This window comes from Epinephelus fuscoguttatus, linkage group LG3 (genome assembly GCF_011397635.1).
Source record: "Epinephelus fuscoguttatus linkage group LG3, E.fuscoguttatus.final_Chr_v1".
Taxonomy (NCBI): Eukaryota; Metazoa; Chordata; class Actinopteri; order Perciformes; family Serranidae; genus Epinephelus; species Epinephelus fuscoguttatus.
The window spans coordinates 2,009,997-2,029,124 of record NC_064754.1 but is presented as its reverse complement, the minus strand read 5'-3'; the positions used below and the strand labels follow the sequence as shown (position 1 = coordinate 2,029,124).

The 19,128-nt window shown below is 45.1% G+C and overlaps 2 protein-coding genes across 4 annotated transcripts in view; one reads left to right on the top strand and one right to left on the bottom strand.

The window, feature by feature from the left end:
• Positions 1-19,128, bottom strand: part of LOC125886156 (NACHT, LRR and PYD domains-containing protein 12-like) — a 91,815-nt gene that overhangs the window by 44,948 nt on the left and 27,739 nt on the right. For 2 of the 3 annotated variants that reach the window (XM_049572159.1, XM_049572160.1), the window contains exons 1-2: positions 9,882-10,146; positions 3,299-3,381 (exon numbers count right to left, since the gene is read on the bottom strand). In XM_049572159.1, coding sequence (XP_049428116.1) covers positions 3,299-3,353 — 55 coding nt within the window. In that variant the 5' untranslated portion in view covers positions 3,354-3,381; positions 9,882-10,146. Of the gene's footprint in view, positions 1-3,298; positions 3,382-9,881; positions 10,147-19,128 lie in introns of those variants that run through there. The other variant, XM_049572161.1, reaches the window with a different exon arrangement.
• Positions 12,276-14,744, top strand: LOC125883212 (zinc finger BED domain-containing protein 4-like). Its single transcript, XM_049567432.1, has 2 exons — positions 12,276-13,695; positions 14,228-14,744. The coding sequence occupies exons 1-2, from the start codon at positions 13,151-13,153 to the stop codon at positions 14,742-14,744; spliced, it is 1,062 nt and encodes a 353-aa protein (XP_049423389.1). The 5' UTR covers positions 12,276-13,150.

Genomic DNA, 19,128 nt, shown 5'->3' with positions numbered 1-19,128 from the left:
AACAGGTGGGAATCAATGAATCAGTGGGTGCATGCACAAGGTGGGGCTTTTATAGCCTGGCGCATGCGGGCCACGTAAAGTGCTGTGTCTGAAAGATTATTAAGTTATGATATAACGACTGGGTGGGGAGATAATCTTGACATGATGGAGACCAAGCCAGAGCCCTAACAAGCCCATTAAGGTCTGAGACCCTGGGAAAAGTTGTCTGAAAGCGCAAATGTCTCGGGGTGCACAAATCTTTGCACGGTGCTCCTTTCCTTCTTTTCACTCTAAAATTGTACAAAACAAAAATAATACATCAGTTTATGTTAAAAAGCATGTTTCATCTTTAACTTCATGCCTTTTGGAGATCAGTTCATCTTCTACTCACTTAACTACTCACAGTAAACGAACTTTTGACCAGGGGTGCCCAAACTTCTGCATGCCACTGTAAGTCAGGTAGTTTCTTACAGTCAGTAACTTCTGTTGTCACCAGTGATGCAAACAGTGTGTTTGGATGGTTATTTAAGCTTCCAGTGCATTCCTCTGTTATAATATCCCACTGTGACTTCAGTTCAATGTTAGCTTGTTAGCTTGTGTGTTGTAGCTTTAAGCTGGAGATCTGCTATTGAATGCTATTAAATGTAGTATGTGAACTGTCATTGATATCTACATTGTATTGTTAACGTTTCAGAACCACACAAACTAAAGTGATCAGCTGTTTCAGGAGTCATTATCTAATTAAAGTCCCAAAGGCTCTCTCGTTATTCATGTTTTATTTCCTTTTCAGCTCGACTACTGTAATTCCTTGTATGTGGGTGTACAACAGTCGTCTCTTTGTCATCTGCAGTTGGAACAAAATGCAGCCATTCGTCTTCTGATTTAAAAAAGAAACCATGATCATAACACCAGTACTGGCCTCCCTCCACCAACTTCCTGTCCATTTTAGAATTGATTTTAAGATTTCATTTTTATTATTTTTAAGGTGTTAAATGGTCTGGTGCCGACTTATCTAGCAGAACGTTTGTAGCTTCGTGCTCCAGTTAGAGCACTGAAGTCCACCAATCATTTGCTTCTGGGTGTTCCCAGAGCGAGACACAAAAACAGTGGTGACCGAGCCTGTGTGGTGGCCGCCCCGAAACTCTGGAACAGCTTCTCTACTGAAATAAAAACCTCTCAGACTGTAGAAACCTTAAGTCGCTGCTGATGACCCATCTCCTCTCCATGGTGTATGACTGATTTTTGACTTCTGTTCTTGTTGTTTGCTTCTGTTTCTCTGTTTGAGAACTCTGTTGCTGTTCAGCACTTTGCTCAGCCGTGGTTGTTTTTAAATGTTCTCTACAAATAAAGTTTGACTTGACTCAGGTGGTCACAAAAAGTTCATTTCAGGTGTGACAGTGGCCAAGGAATACTGCGCCCCACTTAATATCTTCCCTCTTTCTGTGTGTGCACACATTTCCTGTCAATAAAAGACAAAAAGGCCCAAAATAATCTTAAAGTGTTTCTTCTCTCTCAGACTGTCGAGGCTACAGAAATTAATCTGAAGAGCGAGTCATGACAAATATACTGATTAAAATGGAAGCATATCTGTCTCATCAGAGGGGTGTAAACTTCTCTTGTGTAGACAAGCTGGAAGGTAGATATTTAATCTGGCAGGTTGGGGCATGTCAGGTGTGTCACAGTTTACACTTAAAGGGGAACTAATGTTTTTTTCAACCTGGGCCCTATTTTCCGATCTCCTTTTGTCTAAATGAGTGATAGGATGTTCAATATGTGACATTTCTCCAGTACGAAGCTAGGGCTGACCTGCCTATGTAGAGGCAGATAATGTATCATTTTATACCAAAGGTGAAAAATAAGGCCAGTTACACTAGGTTTAGGAAGCAGCTGGTCAAATATCAGATTTGGCAGTAAAAAGGACCCGTAAGAGGAGTTTTGATAATTTGAGTATTTGTGCGTAAGTCAAGCCTTGGGAGGTCAAATGAAGTAGAACGTTCTGGGTTAGGGTGACCTGACCGTTGGAACAGATGTGCCAAGTTTCACAATGGGAACGGTTGTTTATGTCAGAGAGACAAAGGAGACAGAAAATATTGATGCACGAAGTCCAGCTCTAGGAATAAGTAGGAAAACAGGAGAATTTGGATTCCCAGAAAATACGACCCAAGTGTGTTCACACACACATACACACACACATACACTCACACACATGAACGAGCAGACGCCCAGTATAAAAGCACTTGAAGGGTGACTGCTGTTCTGCTGTTTCGCTATTTTCACTGTGTTGCTGTTTCGGCTGGTGTACTGTTGTACCTACAACCTGCAATAAAGTGATCCCGTTGGTTGTAACCTTTCTCCGTGGTTCTCTGAGTCTCGTTATTTCAGTGTTTGCTGAGTCGAGCATTTTCCTTACACCTGCAGCCCATGAGTGCGTGCTATATTAAATAATAGGGCACTCAGACAGCGTCAAACAACGTCAAAATACGTCCACTAAAAGTGCATTTTTTTCCACACAGATAGGCTCGGATTGTTAGTATAATTATCTGACAACATAACGGAAAGGAGAAATGAACGTCTGTGTTTACCTTTAGCTGGATTCAGACATGTTTCTCTGCCTGTTGCCGCTCTCTCTCCTCGTCCGCTCTTCAGTTTCAGTGAGCTCTGCGTCCGTGTACGTCCGTGTACTCCGTGTTCAAATAAATACGGGCGCTCATCAAATTCAAATCACCAGATCCAGTTGGTCAAAATCGGGTAAAAATTCAGCCATGACTACTCCAAACAGAGTAACTCAGAGTAACTTGTAAGGTCACTCCAGCAGTAACTTCCTGCAACAACTCAAATCTCGCGAGACGTGAGATTTCAGAGCCAGACTTTCACTCTCTGAGTGAGTGTTTTGACTTGCCACAACAAACATGTCCGAATTTTTACCCAATTTTGACCAAAATGCACTTTGAGTGGACGTATTTTGACGTTTTTGACGCTGTCTGAGTGCTCTATTATTTAATATAGCGCGCGCTCACGGGCTGCAGGCAGGTCAGCCCTAGCTTCGTACTGGAGAAATGTCACATATTGAACATCCTATCACTGATTTAGACAAAAGTAGATCTGAAAATAGGGCCCAGGTTGAAAAACACGTTAGTTTCCCTTTAAAGCCTGAACCATTGTTTCCAGTCTGCTTCAGACGGAGCTGAACGAGTCACAATTACAGCAACAGAAAGGAAAGAATTCATTTTCGCTGTGAATGTTTCTCTCAGTGTTTTGAAGTCGGAGCGCACAAACACAAATCAGTGACAGTTAAAAGGGAAGTAAACCACCATCTTACCTCGCTGTGATGTTTCTGGATCCACAGCCTCGCCAGTCGCACACTGGTTTTCCATCCTGCATTCTTTCAACCAGCTCCTCTGACTTCATCATCACACAGAAAACATTACAAGCACAATTTTTATTATTAACATGATTACTATTATTATGTAATATTGTTGTAACATAGAAGTCTGACACATCTGCTTATTAACAATATATGTGTTTGATATCTTTAAGTATGACCACCCCTTAGGGCTACATCCTGTGCAGCATTCTACACGCCTCCACGGCCGCTGTACCACCACCAACCTACATACTCACAGCCTCTACCTCCCAGAGCTACGTCATACGCAGCAGCCTATACACCTACGCAGCCTTCCAGCCACTACCAGCCTGCGTAGTCACCAGTACTAACAACTGAACAGATCTACAGAGGGCCACGACCTACTATCCCCAACTTCAGCCAACGCAACCCATGTGAGTTTGCACGCTTGAAAATAGCTCTCGAGACCTCTTACCTTTTGAAGGAACTGAACTATTCAAGTACCAGATTCTTGTAGACCACCTGAAGTTCGAAGAGGCAAGGTTCATTGCAGACTCCTACCTCAATTCTCCCATGCCCTATACTGACACGATGTCAGCCCTCAATGAGAAATACGGTCAGCCATATCACATAGCCCTCAAGAAAATAGCCAGTGTCCTAGACTCACCTGATGTTAGCCGTGGCGACACTGCAGCCTTTGAGCGGTTCACTCTCCATGTACAGTCGCTAGTTGGCCTACTGAAGACCTTGGGTACTGAAGGTGATGTAGAACTTAGCTGGGGGTCCCATGTAGTGAGACTGCTAAGTAAACTTCCCCCAGAGCAACGAGCAGACTTCTGTCGATGCACATTCAAGGAGCCAGGGACTGTCCCCACCTTGCTCGATCTCGCCCAGTGGCTACAGTATGAATCCTGGTGCCAGGACTTCGACGAGCAGACATCATCTAACGGGGCTAAGGAGAAGCAAGCATCCAAGCCAGAGGATCGTCAAGCCTGCAGCCTGTGCCAAGGGAAGCATCTACAGGTCCTACATGAAGTCAATGATAGACCACCAAAACCTGTGCCAGCCAAGGAGGAGAGCTGCTTGGTGAGTTCCACCACTGAGGTTCTTTATGTTGATCGACCACCAGGACAAACGGGTCTTGCTGAAGGTTGTCAGAGTGCTCCTCCATTATGGCAATCGCACCCTAAACACCTACGCCATCCTGGATGATGGCTCTGAAAGGACGATGCTCCTGTCAGCTGCTGCCCGGGAGCTCGGCATTCAAGGCACACGGGAAGACCTGCCTCTGAGGACCATCAGACAGGATGTCTAGACCCTCCGGGGTTCTTCAGTATCCTTCCACATCTCCCCTGCTTATGAACCAAAGACCAGCTTCCTAGTCTCAAGGGCCTTCACCTCAGCTCGCCTTAGGCTGGCAGCCCACTCTTACCCAATGGACTGCCTCCAGAAGAAGTATACCCACCTAGTTGGTCTGCCAATTAAGCCCTTTGAAAACGCCAAACCCCTGGTTCTCATCGGCTCCGACCACCCACAACTAATCACCTCCATCGAGCCAGTCAGACAGGGTCCTTCAGGTGGGCCCACCGCTGTTCGCACCAGACTGGGCTGGACCCTGCAGGGCCCAGCGAGGTACACCCAGCAGTCTCTACGTCCACAGCAATGTCTGTTCACATCGGTCACCCCACAAGCTTCAGAACTCCTCCAGCATGTTGAAAGACTCTGGCAGATAGACACCCTTCCCTTCAGGAGTGAAAAGGGGGTAACCAGGTCGAGGCAAGACCAAGCAGCCATAGCCCTGCTAGAAGAGAAGACCACCCGCGTGGAGATAGCTGGAGTTATTCGCTATGCCACGCCCCTTCTGCGCAAGGCAGATATGCCTCTCCTACATGCACCCAAAGAAGCCGTCATGTCAAATCTGCGAAGCACAGAACGACGACTAGCTAAAGATCCAGAGCGTGCCAAAGCCTACAGCGCAGAGATACAGAAGCTGGTGGATGCAGGTTCCATCACAAGGCTGAGCCCTGAGGATGTCAACCAAGAAGGAGAGGCGTGGTATATCCCTCACCATATGGTGAGCCACAACAATAAAAACCGCATCGTCTTCAATTGCTCCCATCAGTACAGAGGCCAGAACCTGAACGAGTCACTGTTGCCAGGACCCACCCTTGGAGCATCACTTCTGGGTGTGCTACTGCGCTTCAGGGAGAAGGTCTTCGCAGTAAGCGCAGACATAAAGGGGATGTTCCACCAAGTCCGCCTTCTCCCTGAAGATCGCCCCCTCCTACGGTTCGTGTGGCGTGACTTGACCAGGGACGAGCCTCCAGCAGTGTTTGAATGGCAGGTTCTGCCGTTCGGCACCACCTGCAGCCCGTGCTGTGCTACGTTCGCCCTGCAGCGACATGTTGCTGACCATAGCCAGCCAGGAGATAAGGTGAGGTTATCTATGGAGAAGTGTTTTTATGTTGATAATCTCCTGCAGAGCCTGCCTACTCCTGAGACCGCCAGACAGACGGTAGACGCACTTCGTGAACTCCCAGCATCCGGTGGGTTTGAACTACGTCAGTGGGCCAGCAACTTGCCAAGCATCGTTGAGCACCTACCCAAGGAGGCCCGGTCTGACAGCCTCGAGCTCTGGCTTGCAAAAGACAGCGCACACTCCCCAGAATCCACCCTAGGACTCAGCTGGCACTGTCAAACCGACACCATAGGCTACAAGCATCGACCCATAGAATACAGCTCTCCAACTATGAGGAATATCTACAGGGTCTTAGCCAGTCAGTACGACCCCTTGGGGTTTAACCTACCCTACACCACTCGGGCCAAGATGCTGGTCAGACGCCTCTGGGAAAAACAACGAGACTGGGATGATACTCTCCTCCCCCAAGACCTCCTACAAGCCTGGAAGGACTGGTAGGATGAACTAAAGTACCTGCCTAAAGTCACCCTGCCTCGGGCATATGGGCCAGTGGAGGTGGATGAGTCCAGCATCACCCGAGAAGTCCATGTGTTTTGTGACGCGTCTGAACAGGCCTATGGCTCGGTGGCGTACTTGAGAACGGTGGACAGTCAAGGCCAAGCTATCTGTCCTTCCTCCTGGCCCGGTCCAGAGTTGCCCCTAAGCGACTTCTCTCCATGCCCAGATTGGAGCTGTGCGGAGCTGTCACTGGAGCTCAACTGGCAAAGCTCTTAGAGAAGAAGCTCACCCTGAAAATAGATGAGACCATCCTGTGGACGGACTCCACAATGGTGCTGACATGGCTACAGTCAGAATCCTGCCGCTTCAAGACCTTCGTCGGCACCAGAGTGACAGAAATTCAGGAGCTCACGAGTCCCCGTACATGGCGTTATGTGGATTCAGCAAGGAACCCTGCTGATGACATCACAAGAGGCAAAACCCTGCAAAACCTTGTGGAGCCCAACAGGTGGAGTCAAGGGCCTCCATTCCTCCTTCAGCACCCAGATGAGTGGCCAGTAAAGCCCAACAGCGAACCTGATGACGACGCCTCAGAGATCCGTAAGTCAACCTTGTGTGGTGTCACCTCAACCACACCAAGCACACAAAACATGGAAGCGAAGCAGTGTGACACCTGGAAGGAGCTGCTAGAAGCTACAGCGCAGGAGCTGCAAGGGGCGGCAGATCAGAGAGGGAGCTGTACTGCCGAAGACTACCGCAATGCAGAGGTACTCATACTTAAGCGTGCCCAGCGTGACAGCTTCCCAGATGAGCTACGGCTCCTGAAAGCAGGCAAACCCGTTTCATCTAGCAGTAGATTGCTTACCTTGTCACCTGAGATAGACGAAGCGGAGGGGTTAATTCGTGTCGGTGGCAGACTTCGCCGGGCTGAAGCTTTAGACCAGGCTACAGTGCACCCCATCGTGTTGGATCCTGGTCACCCTTCAATCCGACTCCTAATCCAAGACTTCGACGGCCGTCTGCACCATTCCGGGCCAGAAAGGGTGTTCGCAGAGATACGTCGCTCCTTCTGGATCCTGTGGGGCCGTGAAGCGATACGCCACTATCAACACACCTGCACAGAATGCCGGCGGTGGAAGGCCAAACCATCCATACCAAAAATGGCAGACCTACCTCCCGCTCGCCTGCGCATGTTCAAGCCGGCCTTCTTCTCGACGGGGATGGACTGCTTCGGGCCCTTTCAGGTCAAAGTGGGACGGCGCACGGAGAAGAGGTGGGGGATTGTCTTTAAGTGTCTCACTACAAGAGTGGTCCACTTAGATCTCCTGAACACCATCGACGCCGACTCCTTTTTGATGGCCCTTAGACGATTCATCGCCCGCAGACGGACTCCTGCCGAACTATACTCCGACCAGGGAACAAACTTCCGGGCGGAGAAAGGGAACTGCGAGAGGCCTTCACTGCACTGGCACCAGATCTGCAACAGCAGCTCGCCAAACAGAAGATCAGTTTCCACTTTAACCCCCCTGCTACGCCCCACTTTGGAGGAGTCTGGGAAAGAGAAATCCGTTCCGTGAAAACGGCCCTGTACACCACAGTGGGAGCCCAGTCAGTCCCAGAGGAAGTACTTAGGACAGTGCTCCTTGAAGTTGAAGGGATACTCAATTCTAAGCCCTTGGGCTACGTCTCCTCCAGCCTCACCGACCTTGATCCGGTGACACCCAATGTGTTGTTGATGGGGCGGCCAAATGGATCCTTACCCCAGATCGTCTATCCGGAGACTGAACTACTGAGCCGCCGTCGCTGGAGGCATTCTCAAGTCCTGGCAGATCGCTTCTGGTCCAGTTTCCTGCGGAACTATCTACCTGGCCTGCAGACCCGCCAGAAATGGCACTCTACCCCAGCTGATCTTGCAGAGGGCTCTGTTGTGATGTTGGTGGATCCTCATCTTCCACGAGCTCTGTGGCCCATTGGACGTGTCACCCGGGTCCACCCCAGTGCTGATGGCCACGTCCGATCAACAGATGTGAAGATCGGAGATCGAGACTACACTAGACCAGTAGCCAGGCTGGTCGTCCTGCCAGCTGTCCCGACCGGTGAGGAGGACAGCACCACCGTTACCGCCACCCCACAGTAGGACCTAAAGACTGTGTCACCTTTCTTTGGAGCGAATGTACTCTGAACATTCGGGGGCGGCTGTTAGAAAGGCTCCAAATATATTTTTCGTTTATTGCCTGCCATATTGGTTTCTGTGTTCATGACCACTTGGGGGCAGTGTTGTACCACTGTTCATGCTACCTGATGCGTCTTTCTTCTTCTACAGTGTTTTTATAGAAGTCACAGAGTAGATGCCAGTTACGTTTATTCTCCACGTTCACTTGCCAAAGTTACCACTCTCCATTGTGCAGCATTGTTGTTCTCATGTGCATCTTTGACAAGAGTAAGTAGATTATTCATTCTGTTTATTCATTTGCATTGTTGTTTGATATGACTGCTTTACTGTGTTAGCTGCTTAGCTAAGTGTAAGGTTTTGAGACCAATTGCGATAGTAGTTCTGAGCTCTGTAACTTCAGCGTGATACATAATGTGCTCTAAGCAAACATATGTGTCATATTTCTTTCATATATGTTTTGGGGTGTTTATGTGAATATTTCTATGTGCAGATCTCATTCACAATAGCAGATCTGCGGTCAGTTTGGTCATGTGTTGTGTTAGTAGGTGCAGCCATTTTACCGTTCCGAGGTTAATGCGGTCTGCCTTTGATGTCCAATTAAGCTCGCCGAGCGTCGTATATGACTGTAGGGATCATTATTTGTGTTGTAATAGTTACTGTGCAGTTTAGAGGAAATTATATGGTGGAATGTGTGGGGTTAAGCTAAGACACATGGGTTGATATTGTGTACTGTAGAAAACCGTAGTGGTGCTGTTAATTATATCAGTAGTGCTTATAATGTTTTCATTCATTTTTATTATTCCTGTTTGTATCTATTGCAGAAACCACACACACATACGTAAACAACAGTACTGTACAACCCTATCCATCTGTGACCCATGCCTGTATACCTGTACTGTGCCTTACCAACAAGCAGTAAAGATACCATAAACTGCATCCAAACTCTCATCATTGTGTCCTGACTGACGCCCAGGGGCGAATGAAGCAAAACTAATATTGATTTAACCCTATACACAGTCCTTTTCATAACCTTCCCAATAACCACAGTCAGTATGAGACTCAGCACTTCCTCTTTAACAGACACGCAGCTCTCACATCCTCTTGTGAAAGAGCAGTCTGTGTGCTTGTGGTCACAGCACTCAGATGAAGCAGGAACAACACAATCTGCTGCTCCTGTGCATATTCATATCAAACCAACACTGCCATTTCCAAATAAACACCAATATCCCCTTTCAGCTGCTGCAACTGCTGAAACCCAACCAGTTATTGAGTCTCTATCACAGCAAGGTGTGTTGGTACCATGTAACAGGCCCTGCAAAACTCAAGATACATGTACAAGAAGCTAGTGTAACCAGTGCATGCTATTGTTCCTGCTACTATTTTGACCTCTATTCCTCCCACTACAGACAGTTTCTTTTGATATGTCAGAGCCCGCTGCTGATAGAAACACACACAGGTCGTTATCTTACCTCACTGTGCTGATGTTGGAGCTGCCCAAAAGTTTTACAGTCCTCACTCGGTCACAAAGGGTGTGTCCCAAGTCTCTTATTTTTATAGTGCTACTGCTAGCTCCTAGCTTGAACCGGAAGTCGCTCGAGGTCCGCCATCTTCTAGGCCGTCCCAAGTCTCTTATTTGTGCAGCGAGGAGCTAGCGCTAGGAGCTAGCAGCAAGCTTTAAGCAGCTACGAGCTAGGATGGTCGAGAGCTTCCTAACAGGAAGTCTTTTTCAGCTTGAGGCTCTGACGTATAAATACCCGCCCCCTACATCTGGCTCATTTGAACAAGATGGCGGAGAAACAGCTCAAGTGTACCCGTTACATGCATTCTTTGCAATGACACGCTGTAATTCACATGCCTACGTGACTACGAAGAGTAACGTTAATGATATTTCCTGCAAGACTGTCATGTTGTAATTAAGTTTATTTCATTCACAACCCGTTACGTTGTTCAGCGGACTGTCTGTGATGTGTGGCTGTTAAATGTGCAGCTGCTCATGTCCAGAACCACACACACACACACACACACACACACACACACACACACACACACACACACACATACATTTGCCCATCATTAATTGTCCTGCATGTCATGTGAGTGGAATAATGTTTAATAGCTTGTAGGTAATATTAATCATTAATATTAATATTAATATTATTATTACTTTCATGTTGTTGTAAGCTACTGCCGTCTGTCCTGCATCTCTCTCTCTCTCTCTCTCTCTCTCTCTCTCCCTGTGTCATACGGATTACTGTTAATTTATCATGTTGATCTGTTCTGTACGACATCTATTGCACGTCTGTCCGTCCTGGAAGAGGGATCCCTCCTCAGTTGCTCTTCCTGAGGTTTCTACCGTTTTTTCCCTGTTAAAGGGTTTTTTGGGGAGTTTTTCCTGATCAGCTGTGAGGGTCATAAGGACAGAGGGATGTCGTATGCTGTAAAGCCCTGTGAGGCAAATTGTGATTTGTGATATTGGGCTTTATAAATAAAATTGAATTGATTGAGGCAGACTGACAGGTCTGATGTCGTCACTCAGCAGCTGACTTGCTGAATGATGGCGAGTGGATTTAATAATAGTGATAATAATGATGATAATAATAATAATGATAATGATGCTCATCACAGTGACAGTGGCAGGGCTACGTTCTTTAATTGCCACAAACTTCGGCAAATGACTCAATAACAATGGTAATACATGCAAAAGGGGCAAAGAAAATCACACATTAGGCCAGAAGTACTTCACAGAGGAGCAACACCAAAATGAGCCAAGAACTCCAGGAACTGAATCTTCTCTCTCTTTATGCAGTTAATTTACACTTGAGGAGACCTGGAGGCTACTGCCACTATTACTTTGCCACTATTCTGAGGGGCATTAAAGATTATTTTTATTTTGCATCATTGCACACCTTCCCAATATTATTCACATTTGAGAATCTGTAATCAGAGAATCTGGACGTTCTTCTTCTTAAACATGACTCAAAATGATAAATTAAACATAAAATAAACATCAAAACAGTTGGTGACTGATTCAAAAGTTGGCAATATATCGATCAATCATCTAATTGTTGTTGGTCCAATATGACGTGAGGTTCTTTTAGCTTTGCACAGAAACAGGCAATAGAAATGTCCTTCAGAGGGCTATATTTTATTTTATGCTTGGAGTACATTTCAGAGCCAGCACTTTTTTTTTGTTTGTTTTTTTACATATACCGTACTCAGTAAAGAACTTTAATCAGTACTTCTACTTTTACCAGACTTTTGTACACAAGTCGCACGATCTGATGACCGTTTTCTCACTGCGTACAGGTAGAGCATCAAGTTTACAAAGTTACGACACGATAGGATATACTTTATTGTTAAACATAACAACAAATAGCACATATCCCCACCCCAGTGCAGTACAGTAGGCTATAAATAACATCAGATCACACATAGCCCCACCCCCCAACATATTGCACAGTGGCGTGCACAGATAGACACTAGGTGGTGCTATAGCACCTGCCCTTTGCCCTCTTGACCAAACAGAAAGTTTGAAAGTTAGTTGTTGTTTTTACAGTGTACTGTATGTGGCCCATGTTGACATGATCATCGATCAATTCTCCATTAAAAGCGTGTAATAATAATGCCCCCATTGGTACAGCATGTGAAGCTATCACTATACTTTAGCTGAATATTTAGGATTGTGTAGGTTTACATTAGGCTACATAATTAACACTTGCAGTAATTTATTTGCTAAATGACAAATTCCCAAGTGCCTGCAGAAAAAGCACTGCCTTGTTGTGATGTCACCAAGCAGTCTCATTCATACTGTTGGTCTCTTTTCATTCACCAATTGCAGCATAATGCTGAAAGGAAAGGCTGAGAAAAGAAAGAGAGGGAGCTACAGCAGGCAGCCCAGGGAAGCAGCTCTCTGCTCTCCTGGATAAAGCCATCTACCAGCAGCAAGGAGGATGAGGAGGCAGATGTACCTCCTCAACCCACTGATGAAGAAGAAAGGTCAGAGTCAAGACCAGAGTCATGTTAACTGTTTAGTACGGAGCCCCTTAAAGGTCAAGTCGAGAGATTGTTTTTGGACTGACTTTTGCGTTCCCTCGCAATAAGGTTTTGATTCCCATGAGCCACCACTGTCACTTCCTCTTAGATGCCCGCACTGATCGGTGACCAACGTAAACTTGTATGAAGCTGGCGAGATCTCCTTTTAACCTGTAGTGTTGTTATTATTGTCTTTCATGCCGTTGTAAGTAGCCTACTTAATTAGGTTCAGGAACCGGCACCGTGGCCGTTCTGTGTCAGTCGAAATGCGTTATTTGTGACTCCGGGCCCAACTCTGCCACTGATTGGCCAGTCTGACATTCTTCATGATACATAAAGAACGTTAGTGAAACACATAGGCCGAACAGAAACATGCGTTGGTTTGGGGACAAGTTAGTGGTCACGTTACTCGTTCCACAGGCGAAGGACCCCGGACACATACAGTAAACACACCGGTTGTTAGTAACTTTTAACACACGTGAGTCTTTGTGACTCTTGGCTCTTGTCCCCTAACTAACGCTTGTTTCTGTTTCACTAACGATATTTTCACCTGATTAAGTCACATCCTGTTATTTGCTCTGTAAACCTAACGTTACAGCAGCCTACAAGCATGCTGTGTCAATAAATCAGCTCACACACTGTTAGAAATGTAGTATTTAGCCTAATAACATCATGCTACAGCAGTGATAACGTCAGCTTTAGTCAAATGGCTCTAGCTCTCCTGCTAAATGTCATAAACTCATTTTCCCTGTATGTTGACATGATAAAAAAAATAGTGGGGCACTTTAAACATTCCCCCCTGGCTTATTCACGCCTTGAAGACCTACAAGATGAGCTGAAAATCACACCCAAGCGTCTGCAGCAGGATGTGCAAACACGATGGAGCAGTACCAGGCGCATGATTGACAGCCTTCTTCATCAGAAATGGGCGCTGCATGCCTCCTCATCTGAATACAACCTGCCAGGCATTCTAACAGGAAACCAGTGGGGCCTGTTAGAGAAGACATCTAAGGTTCTGGCCCCCTTTCAAGAGCTAACAACTAATGTCAGTGCCGCCTCCGCCACCGCAGCTGATGTCATCCCTTCTGTTCATGTCCTGATACGGTTCCTCAGCAAGGAGAGCGAAGATGACCAGGGGATCCAAACAATGAAAGCCGCCCTTCTGGATGCGGTTCGCAGACGTTTTGGTGACGTGGAATCAGAGCCCCTGTATGCCTTGGCAACGCTTCTGGATCCTGGGTATAAAGACAAGTAAGGAAATGATATTAAATTGTTCCATTTCTTTAGCCTAATCTGATGTGAGGGACAGAAACTGTATGTTAATAATATGACTGTGTGTAGCCTGTGTGACTGTTGTATTGTATAATGTAATTGGTATTACCCTGTATGTCGTGACTGCATAAGATCAGATCAGATAAAGTGCCTTTATTGTCACTATATATGATACAGTGAAATTATGAGTGCCCTCCATTTTGATTTAAAAACATATTACATACATACAGTATTCAAACAGTACACACATACATTTTACATAGATACCAGAATAGTGTTTTTAGTGTTTCACTGTTAAAGATATCACATAATAATAAACAGATAATAAATTAACTATTGCACAGATGAAGAAAAAATACAGTAAGTTAAAGAATCACTGTGTTTACATTATTGTCATCATGACTAGGAGTGTCCTGATCCAACTTAGTCTTTGCACTACAGATACTGCTGCCTTGATTACACACTGGGTGAAAAAAATATTCTGATGCATTGCATTATTTGATTACACCAGGTACTTCACGAATGCACACACCTCAGGACATGCAAAGGAGGCATTAAAGGCAGAGGTGGTGAAAACTGAAGAGGCGCTGGAGACCAGGCCCCCATGTGATGAAACCGTGTCCGAGCCAGCAGAGAAGACTCCACGGACGGAGGATGCAGGCAGCAGCCTTGGCAGCATCTTCCATGAGACACTGGAGGAGAACAGGGCAGCAGCAGGTCCTTCTGAGCACATCACCCCAGGAGCACTGCTTGAAATAGAGAGCTACTTCAGCAAGGCTCTTCTTGAACGTAAGAACAATCCTCTCCATTACTGGGGAGTCAACAGAGCTCCATTCCCCACCCTGGCCACAACAGCAGCGGAGTTCCTCTGTGCTCCCTGCACGAGTGTTGAGAGCGAGAGGCTCTTTAACACAGCGTCACTTATCGTTGAGACAAGGAGCAGGCTGACAGCTGAGCATGCTGAAATGCTCATCTTTTTGGAAAAAGAAAATCTCCACTCCATGCTCGGACTGCAGAAAGTGGAGTGAACAGTTGGATGACCTATATTCTGTGTTTGCTGAACTTTGGTCCCTGCAGCTCTGTGTTTCCACCACACAGCAGCAGCACCATGGCTGCCACTGGCAGGAGAGATAACTGACTTTGGAAGTTATGACTTTTTTATTTATGGAACACAGATGTCAAACAAAGCCTTCTTTTAAAGTTGTTTGATTTTTTTATATTGGCTTTTTCTAATTTGTCTCAGAGTCACTACAGAGATGTTATTTTATTTATTTTATTTAATGCTACTGCCTATTTTATGTTCAAATGTGTATGTTATTCTCATGTTGAGTAATAGCACTTGATCAAGCCTTTTCTATTATTCCACATTACAAAATAAGCACTAAAATAAAGTGAACCTATTAGTCAGAACAGAGAGATAGAAATATGCGCTGGTATCGAATCGAAAGTGAAAAAGCTGGATCGCAGCATCCCTAGTTCTTTGTGTGTTATGAAGAATGTCAGACTGGCCAGACGCAGGAGGTCGCCTAGCGCGTCACATTCAGACGTGAGAGTCCACTGACAGAGCAGCCATGTTGGGATGAGAACGCGCTGCTTTGTCCAAACATCACTAAACCTGGTGGATCTTTTTAATCCAGCTGTCGAAGCGCGTCCCCAAAATGTTTCTGCAACAGACCGACAGGGGGCGACGGCAGAGCAGAAGAAGGGCGTGGCTCGGCACAGGTTCCACCATAAATGAACCAGCGTCTGTTGGTCATGAAAGCTGTTGAGTTATTTTCAATGCCAGTATCAGAAACTGTCTGAAGCCTGAAATCGCTGCTTTCAGCTGGTTGTTATTTTCATCATGATGCAGCTGAATGAAAACCTGCGACAGTCTGAACACACAGATCTCAGCTTCACAGAGGAAGAGCTTGTGTGTGAGCTGCTGTGTTGGATCGCTGAGATCAAACTATAAATCATCAACACATGGAAAGAAAAGAGCAGTTATTTGATCATCGATTCATCATCTCAGAGTTTTGGACTGTTGCTTGTACGAATGCCAAATCTGAAGACGTCACTTTAATTCCATTGAACTTATATTCCTGGCTTGTCACACACTGACTGATCCATCATTAAAGACACACAGATGAAGTGGCAGTGGATCTAAAGGTTGGTTGCAGAGACACTCGAGGTCTTGTCCTGTCTGTCAGGACACAATGAAGTGACTTTAACACTCTGACTTCATTAAAGGGACATAAAGCGGGCCAACTGCACATTAATCATTGCCTTGTGTTCAAATGAATCCTTCACATGAAGCTGACTTAGTTTCCAAAGTGACTCTTTAAACAGATGAGACACAGAAACCAAAGTGTCCCATCAGAGAGGCGCAGACACAGTTTGTCACCAACATGTTGTGAGAGCTGCAAGTTTGTGTCAACTGTCTCCTTCACTGTTTAACTGCTTTATGAGGCTGAAGGGACAAGAGTCCACCACCACCATCCTCCTCCTCCTCCTCCTCCTCCTCCTCACTTTACTGCTGTCATGTGAGAGACACAGCTCAGTGTGAGCAGCACAAGCATCAGCTGGGACTTGACTCACTCTCACCTCTTTGCTTTTTGCAGGATTCCCTCCGTTTGGAATTCCTTTTCCTTTTCCTGCAGACTCATCAGGAATGTCCTCGCTCTTCTCTGGCTCAGACATCTCTCCAACTTCCCCACAACGAAAACACAAAACCAACTGCCCTCCACAAGTTCTTGTAGCGCTGCTCCAGGAGTTTGCAGACTGTCCGTCCGAGGCGGGCTGTTTGTGTCTCTGCAGGACAAAAGTCCAAAACGTGTCTTTCCTCTCAGTTTGAGTCGTAAACGTCCATCGGTGAAGATCTACATCACATGTTGTCCTCTGTGCTGCATGTTAGCGGGACACTTGAGTGTGTGTGGGTATGGCGGGTGGATAGTGCCACGGTTTACCTCCCGCAGGAGACTTGTGGTCTCCATGAAGCTGTTGTGTTTGCATGGGCGTTCAAACATGATTTTTTACATAACAATCTTCCACAGTTGCAATAACGGCAATATTTTTGTTTTTACCTTCACATGAAATATTATGGAAGACTTTGCACCTACCTCCAAAATGTTTGCTTTTGATTCTGTCACGATCAAGACAGTGTCAGATTTCATTTATGTTTTTAACATTTCTAATGTACTGCGGTCTCTCAGCACTTGATGGCACTGTTGCATTGTTTGTATATCAATTTCAGCAATAAAGTTAAGGAGGAAAAATTGAGTCTCGTTTATTGAACTTTGTGGACAGTTTGTGTGGAAGTTAATGTCTTAATATAATAACATAGCAATAGGCCACAAGGGTGCAGAGTGCTTACTTAAGTGCAATCAATAGGCTACTCACAGAGTTTTCAATTTTCCAGTTGTTTGATTTGCCACAAAGAACTTAACACGTGAAATGCAAAATAACAAAATAAAAAAACACCTCTCATATTTACCACTGAATAGTTTAACAGTGGGCCTAATGTACCTAAATGAGATATTTTTGAACAATTGAACACAAGAAAGCTGATGCACCTGCTCAAAGGCTTATACATAGCCTATGTAAACTTTACAGTAGGCTAACCTCAGCACACGTAGAGGGCAAGAGTAGTTATTTGAACCCATCAACCAACATATTAACATAATTAATCTAAGATTGTTTTTATTGCCTCAGCATTTCATGTAGCCTATAACATTTATTAAATAGGTCTACATTGTTTTGTCTATTGCATGTTTCCACCTGATTCTTTTATATGATATATTTATTAATGGTACACAAATAAAATAAAATAAAATAAAATATACCGGACTGAAAAAAAAGAAACACAGCAGGACTCGAACCCGTGCCGCTCCAGTAAAAATTGCAATGGGTATTTGTTGCAGAACTCCTACCAAGTGAGCTGTTGAAGTAACTTGCAATTTTGCAGTTTGGAAAAAGTACCATACAGTAGTAAGCTGCACAAAGCACCGTCAGCGCATAGACAAGTCTTTATGTGCTTAACGGTCCCGTGAAAAACAATGAAAAACGATTCATAACCGGACCCAGACAGGACGTGAAAAGTGGACATGTCCGGCCAAAAGAGAACTCTTGGTCACCCTCAGTTAAAAGTGGATTTTAAAATGCACTAACCTACCTGTGTTCTTCATGGTATAATGAAAATAAAGTATTAGGTGGGCATCAGGTGTTGATTAAATAGCAAATGAAAACACACAAAATAACAAAATTTAATTCTGTTGCCTTTTATTCAACAATTGTCCTCCACCTTTGGTCCACACAGCCAGGTGTCTGGTTTGTGAGCAGGAAGATAACTCCTTACTAATTTATCCTTGATGGTGGGGGCCCTTCTAAAACTGATACCTGGCGGTTCAGGGAATACCTCTTGTAAAGAAGGGTCACTCTCAATGATATCCCAGTTTTTCTTTATAATGTGTTTGATCTGGACGGCTTCTTTGCTGTAGTGAGGGACAAAACAGGGTTTCTGAACTTGTTCCTGTTTAGGTTTAGGGCTGAGCAAATCCCTCCTCTCCAGTGATAAAGCTCTATTATGAGCCTGAGTAAGAAGCTCACATTTATACCCTCTCTGTGTAAAACGCTGCTGCATGTCCATGGACTGATTTAAAAAATCCTGATCAGAATCACATATACGTCTTAATCTTTGCATTTGTCCATAAAGGATATTCTTAATGAGCAGCAGGGGGTGAAAACTGTCTGCATGCAATACAGTGCTGCGGTCAGTTTTCTTTCTAAAAATGGAGGTGTGCAAGTACCCTTGCTCATCTTCAATAAAATACTTATATATATATTAAGTATTTTTGCATTGTGGTATTGATACTTTTGATCTAAGCAGCCTACTTCTTCCAACACTCAACACTGTAACTCCAACAATCATTGAACAATGGCTCCATCTAGTGGATAAGATCCGCAATACAAGTTCCCACGGAAACATTGTTAAATTTGGACATGGACTTTTAAATTTTGCAATTTTGAAAGCAGGGCACAGCTTAGACACACTGTCGAAGACTGACCGTCGAAACCGGTTTGTGTGAGTAGCCTGTACCAGTGAGGCATTAAAGATATCAGAAGGAGTGCTGCTGGCTTCTTGTTCTTTTTACACAGCTTAGGCCTAGTCTATTCAGCGCAATTTCAATGCTGCAACTGCTCAAAAGAAAAACAAAAAGTGAATCCAAAGCATGAGCATAGTACAGGCTGTGCACTGTACTCTGTAGTTCCCAATATACACGAAAATAAAGACATGTTAACATATAAAACATGTAAGCTATTGAAAGACTTGAATTCACTCAGTTAAGTTGGGGAAAGTCACACTGACGACGGCGAACAAGGGGATCCACGTACTTTTTCTTTCTTCCAACTTTATTGAAAGTTGGAACAACAACA

Excerpts from the sequence above, each read along its gene's own strand:
- LOC125883212 (XM_049567432.1), top strand. The coding sequence starts at position 13,151 with ATGGCTCTAGCTCTCCTGCTAAATGTCATAAACTCATTTTCCCTGTAT. Across the intron at positions 13,696-14,227 it reads GATCCTGGGTATAAAGACAA|GTACTTCACGAATGCACACA; the intron begins GTAAGGAAATGA and ends TGATTACACCAG.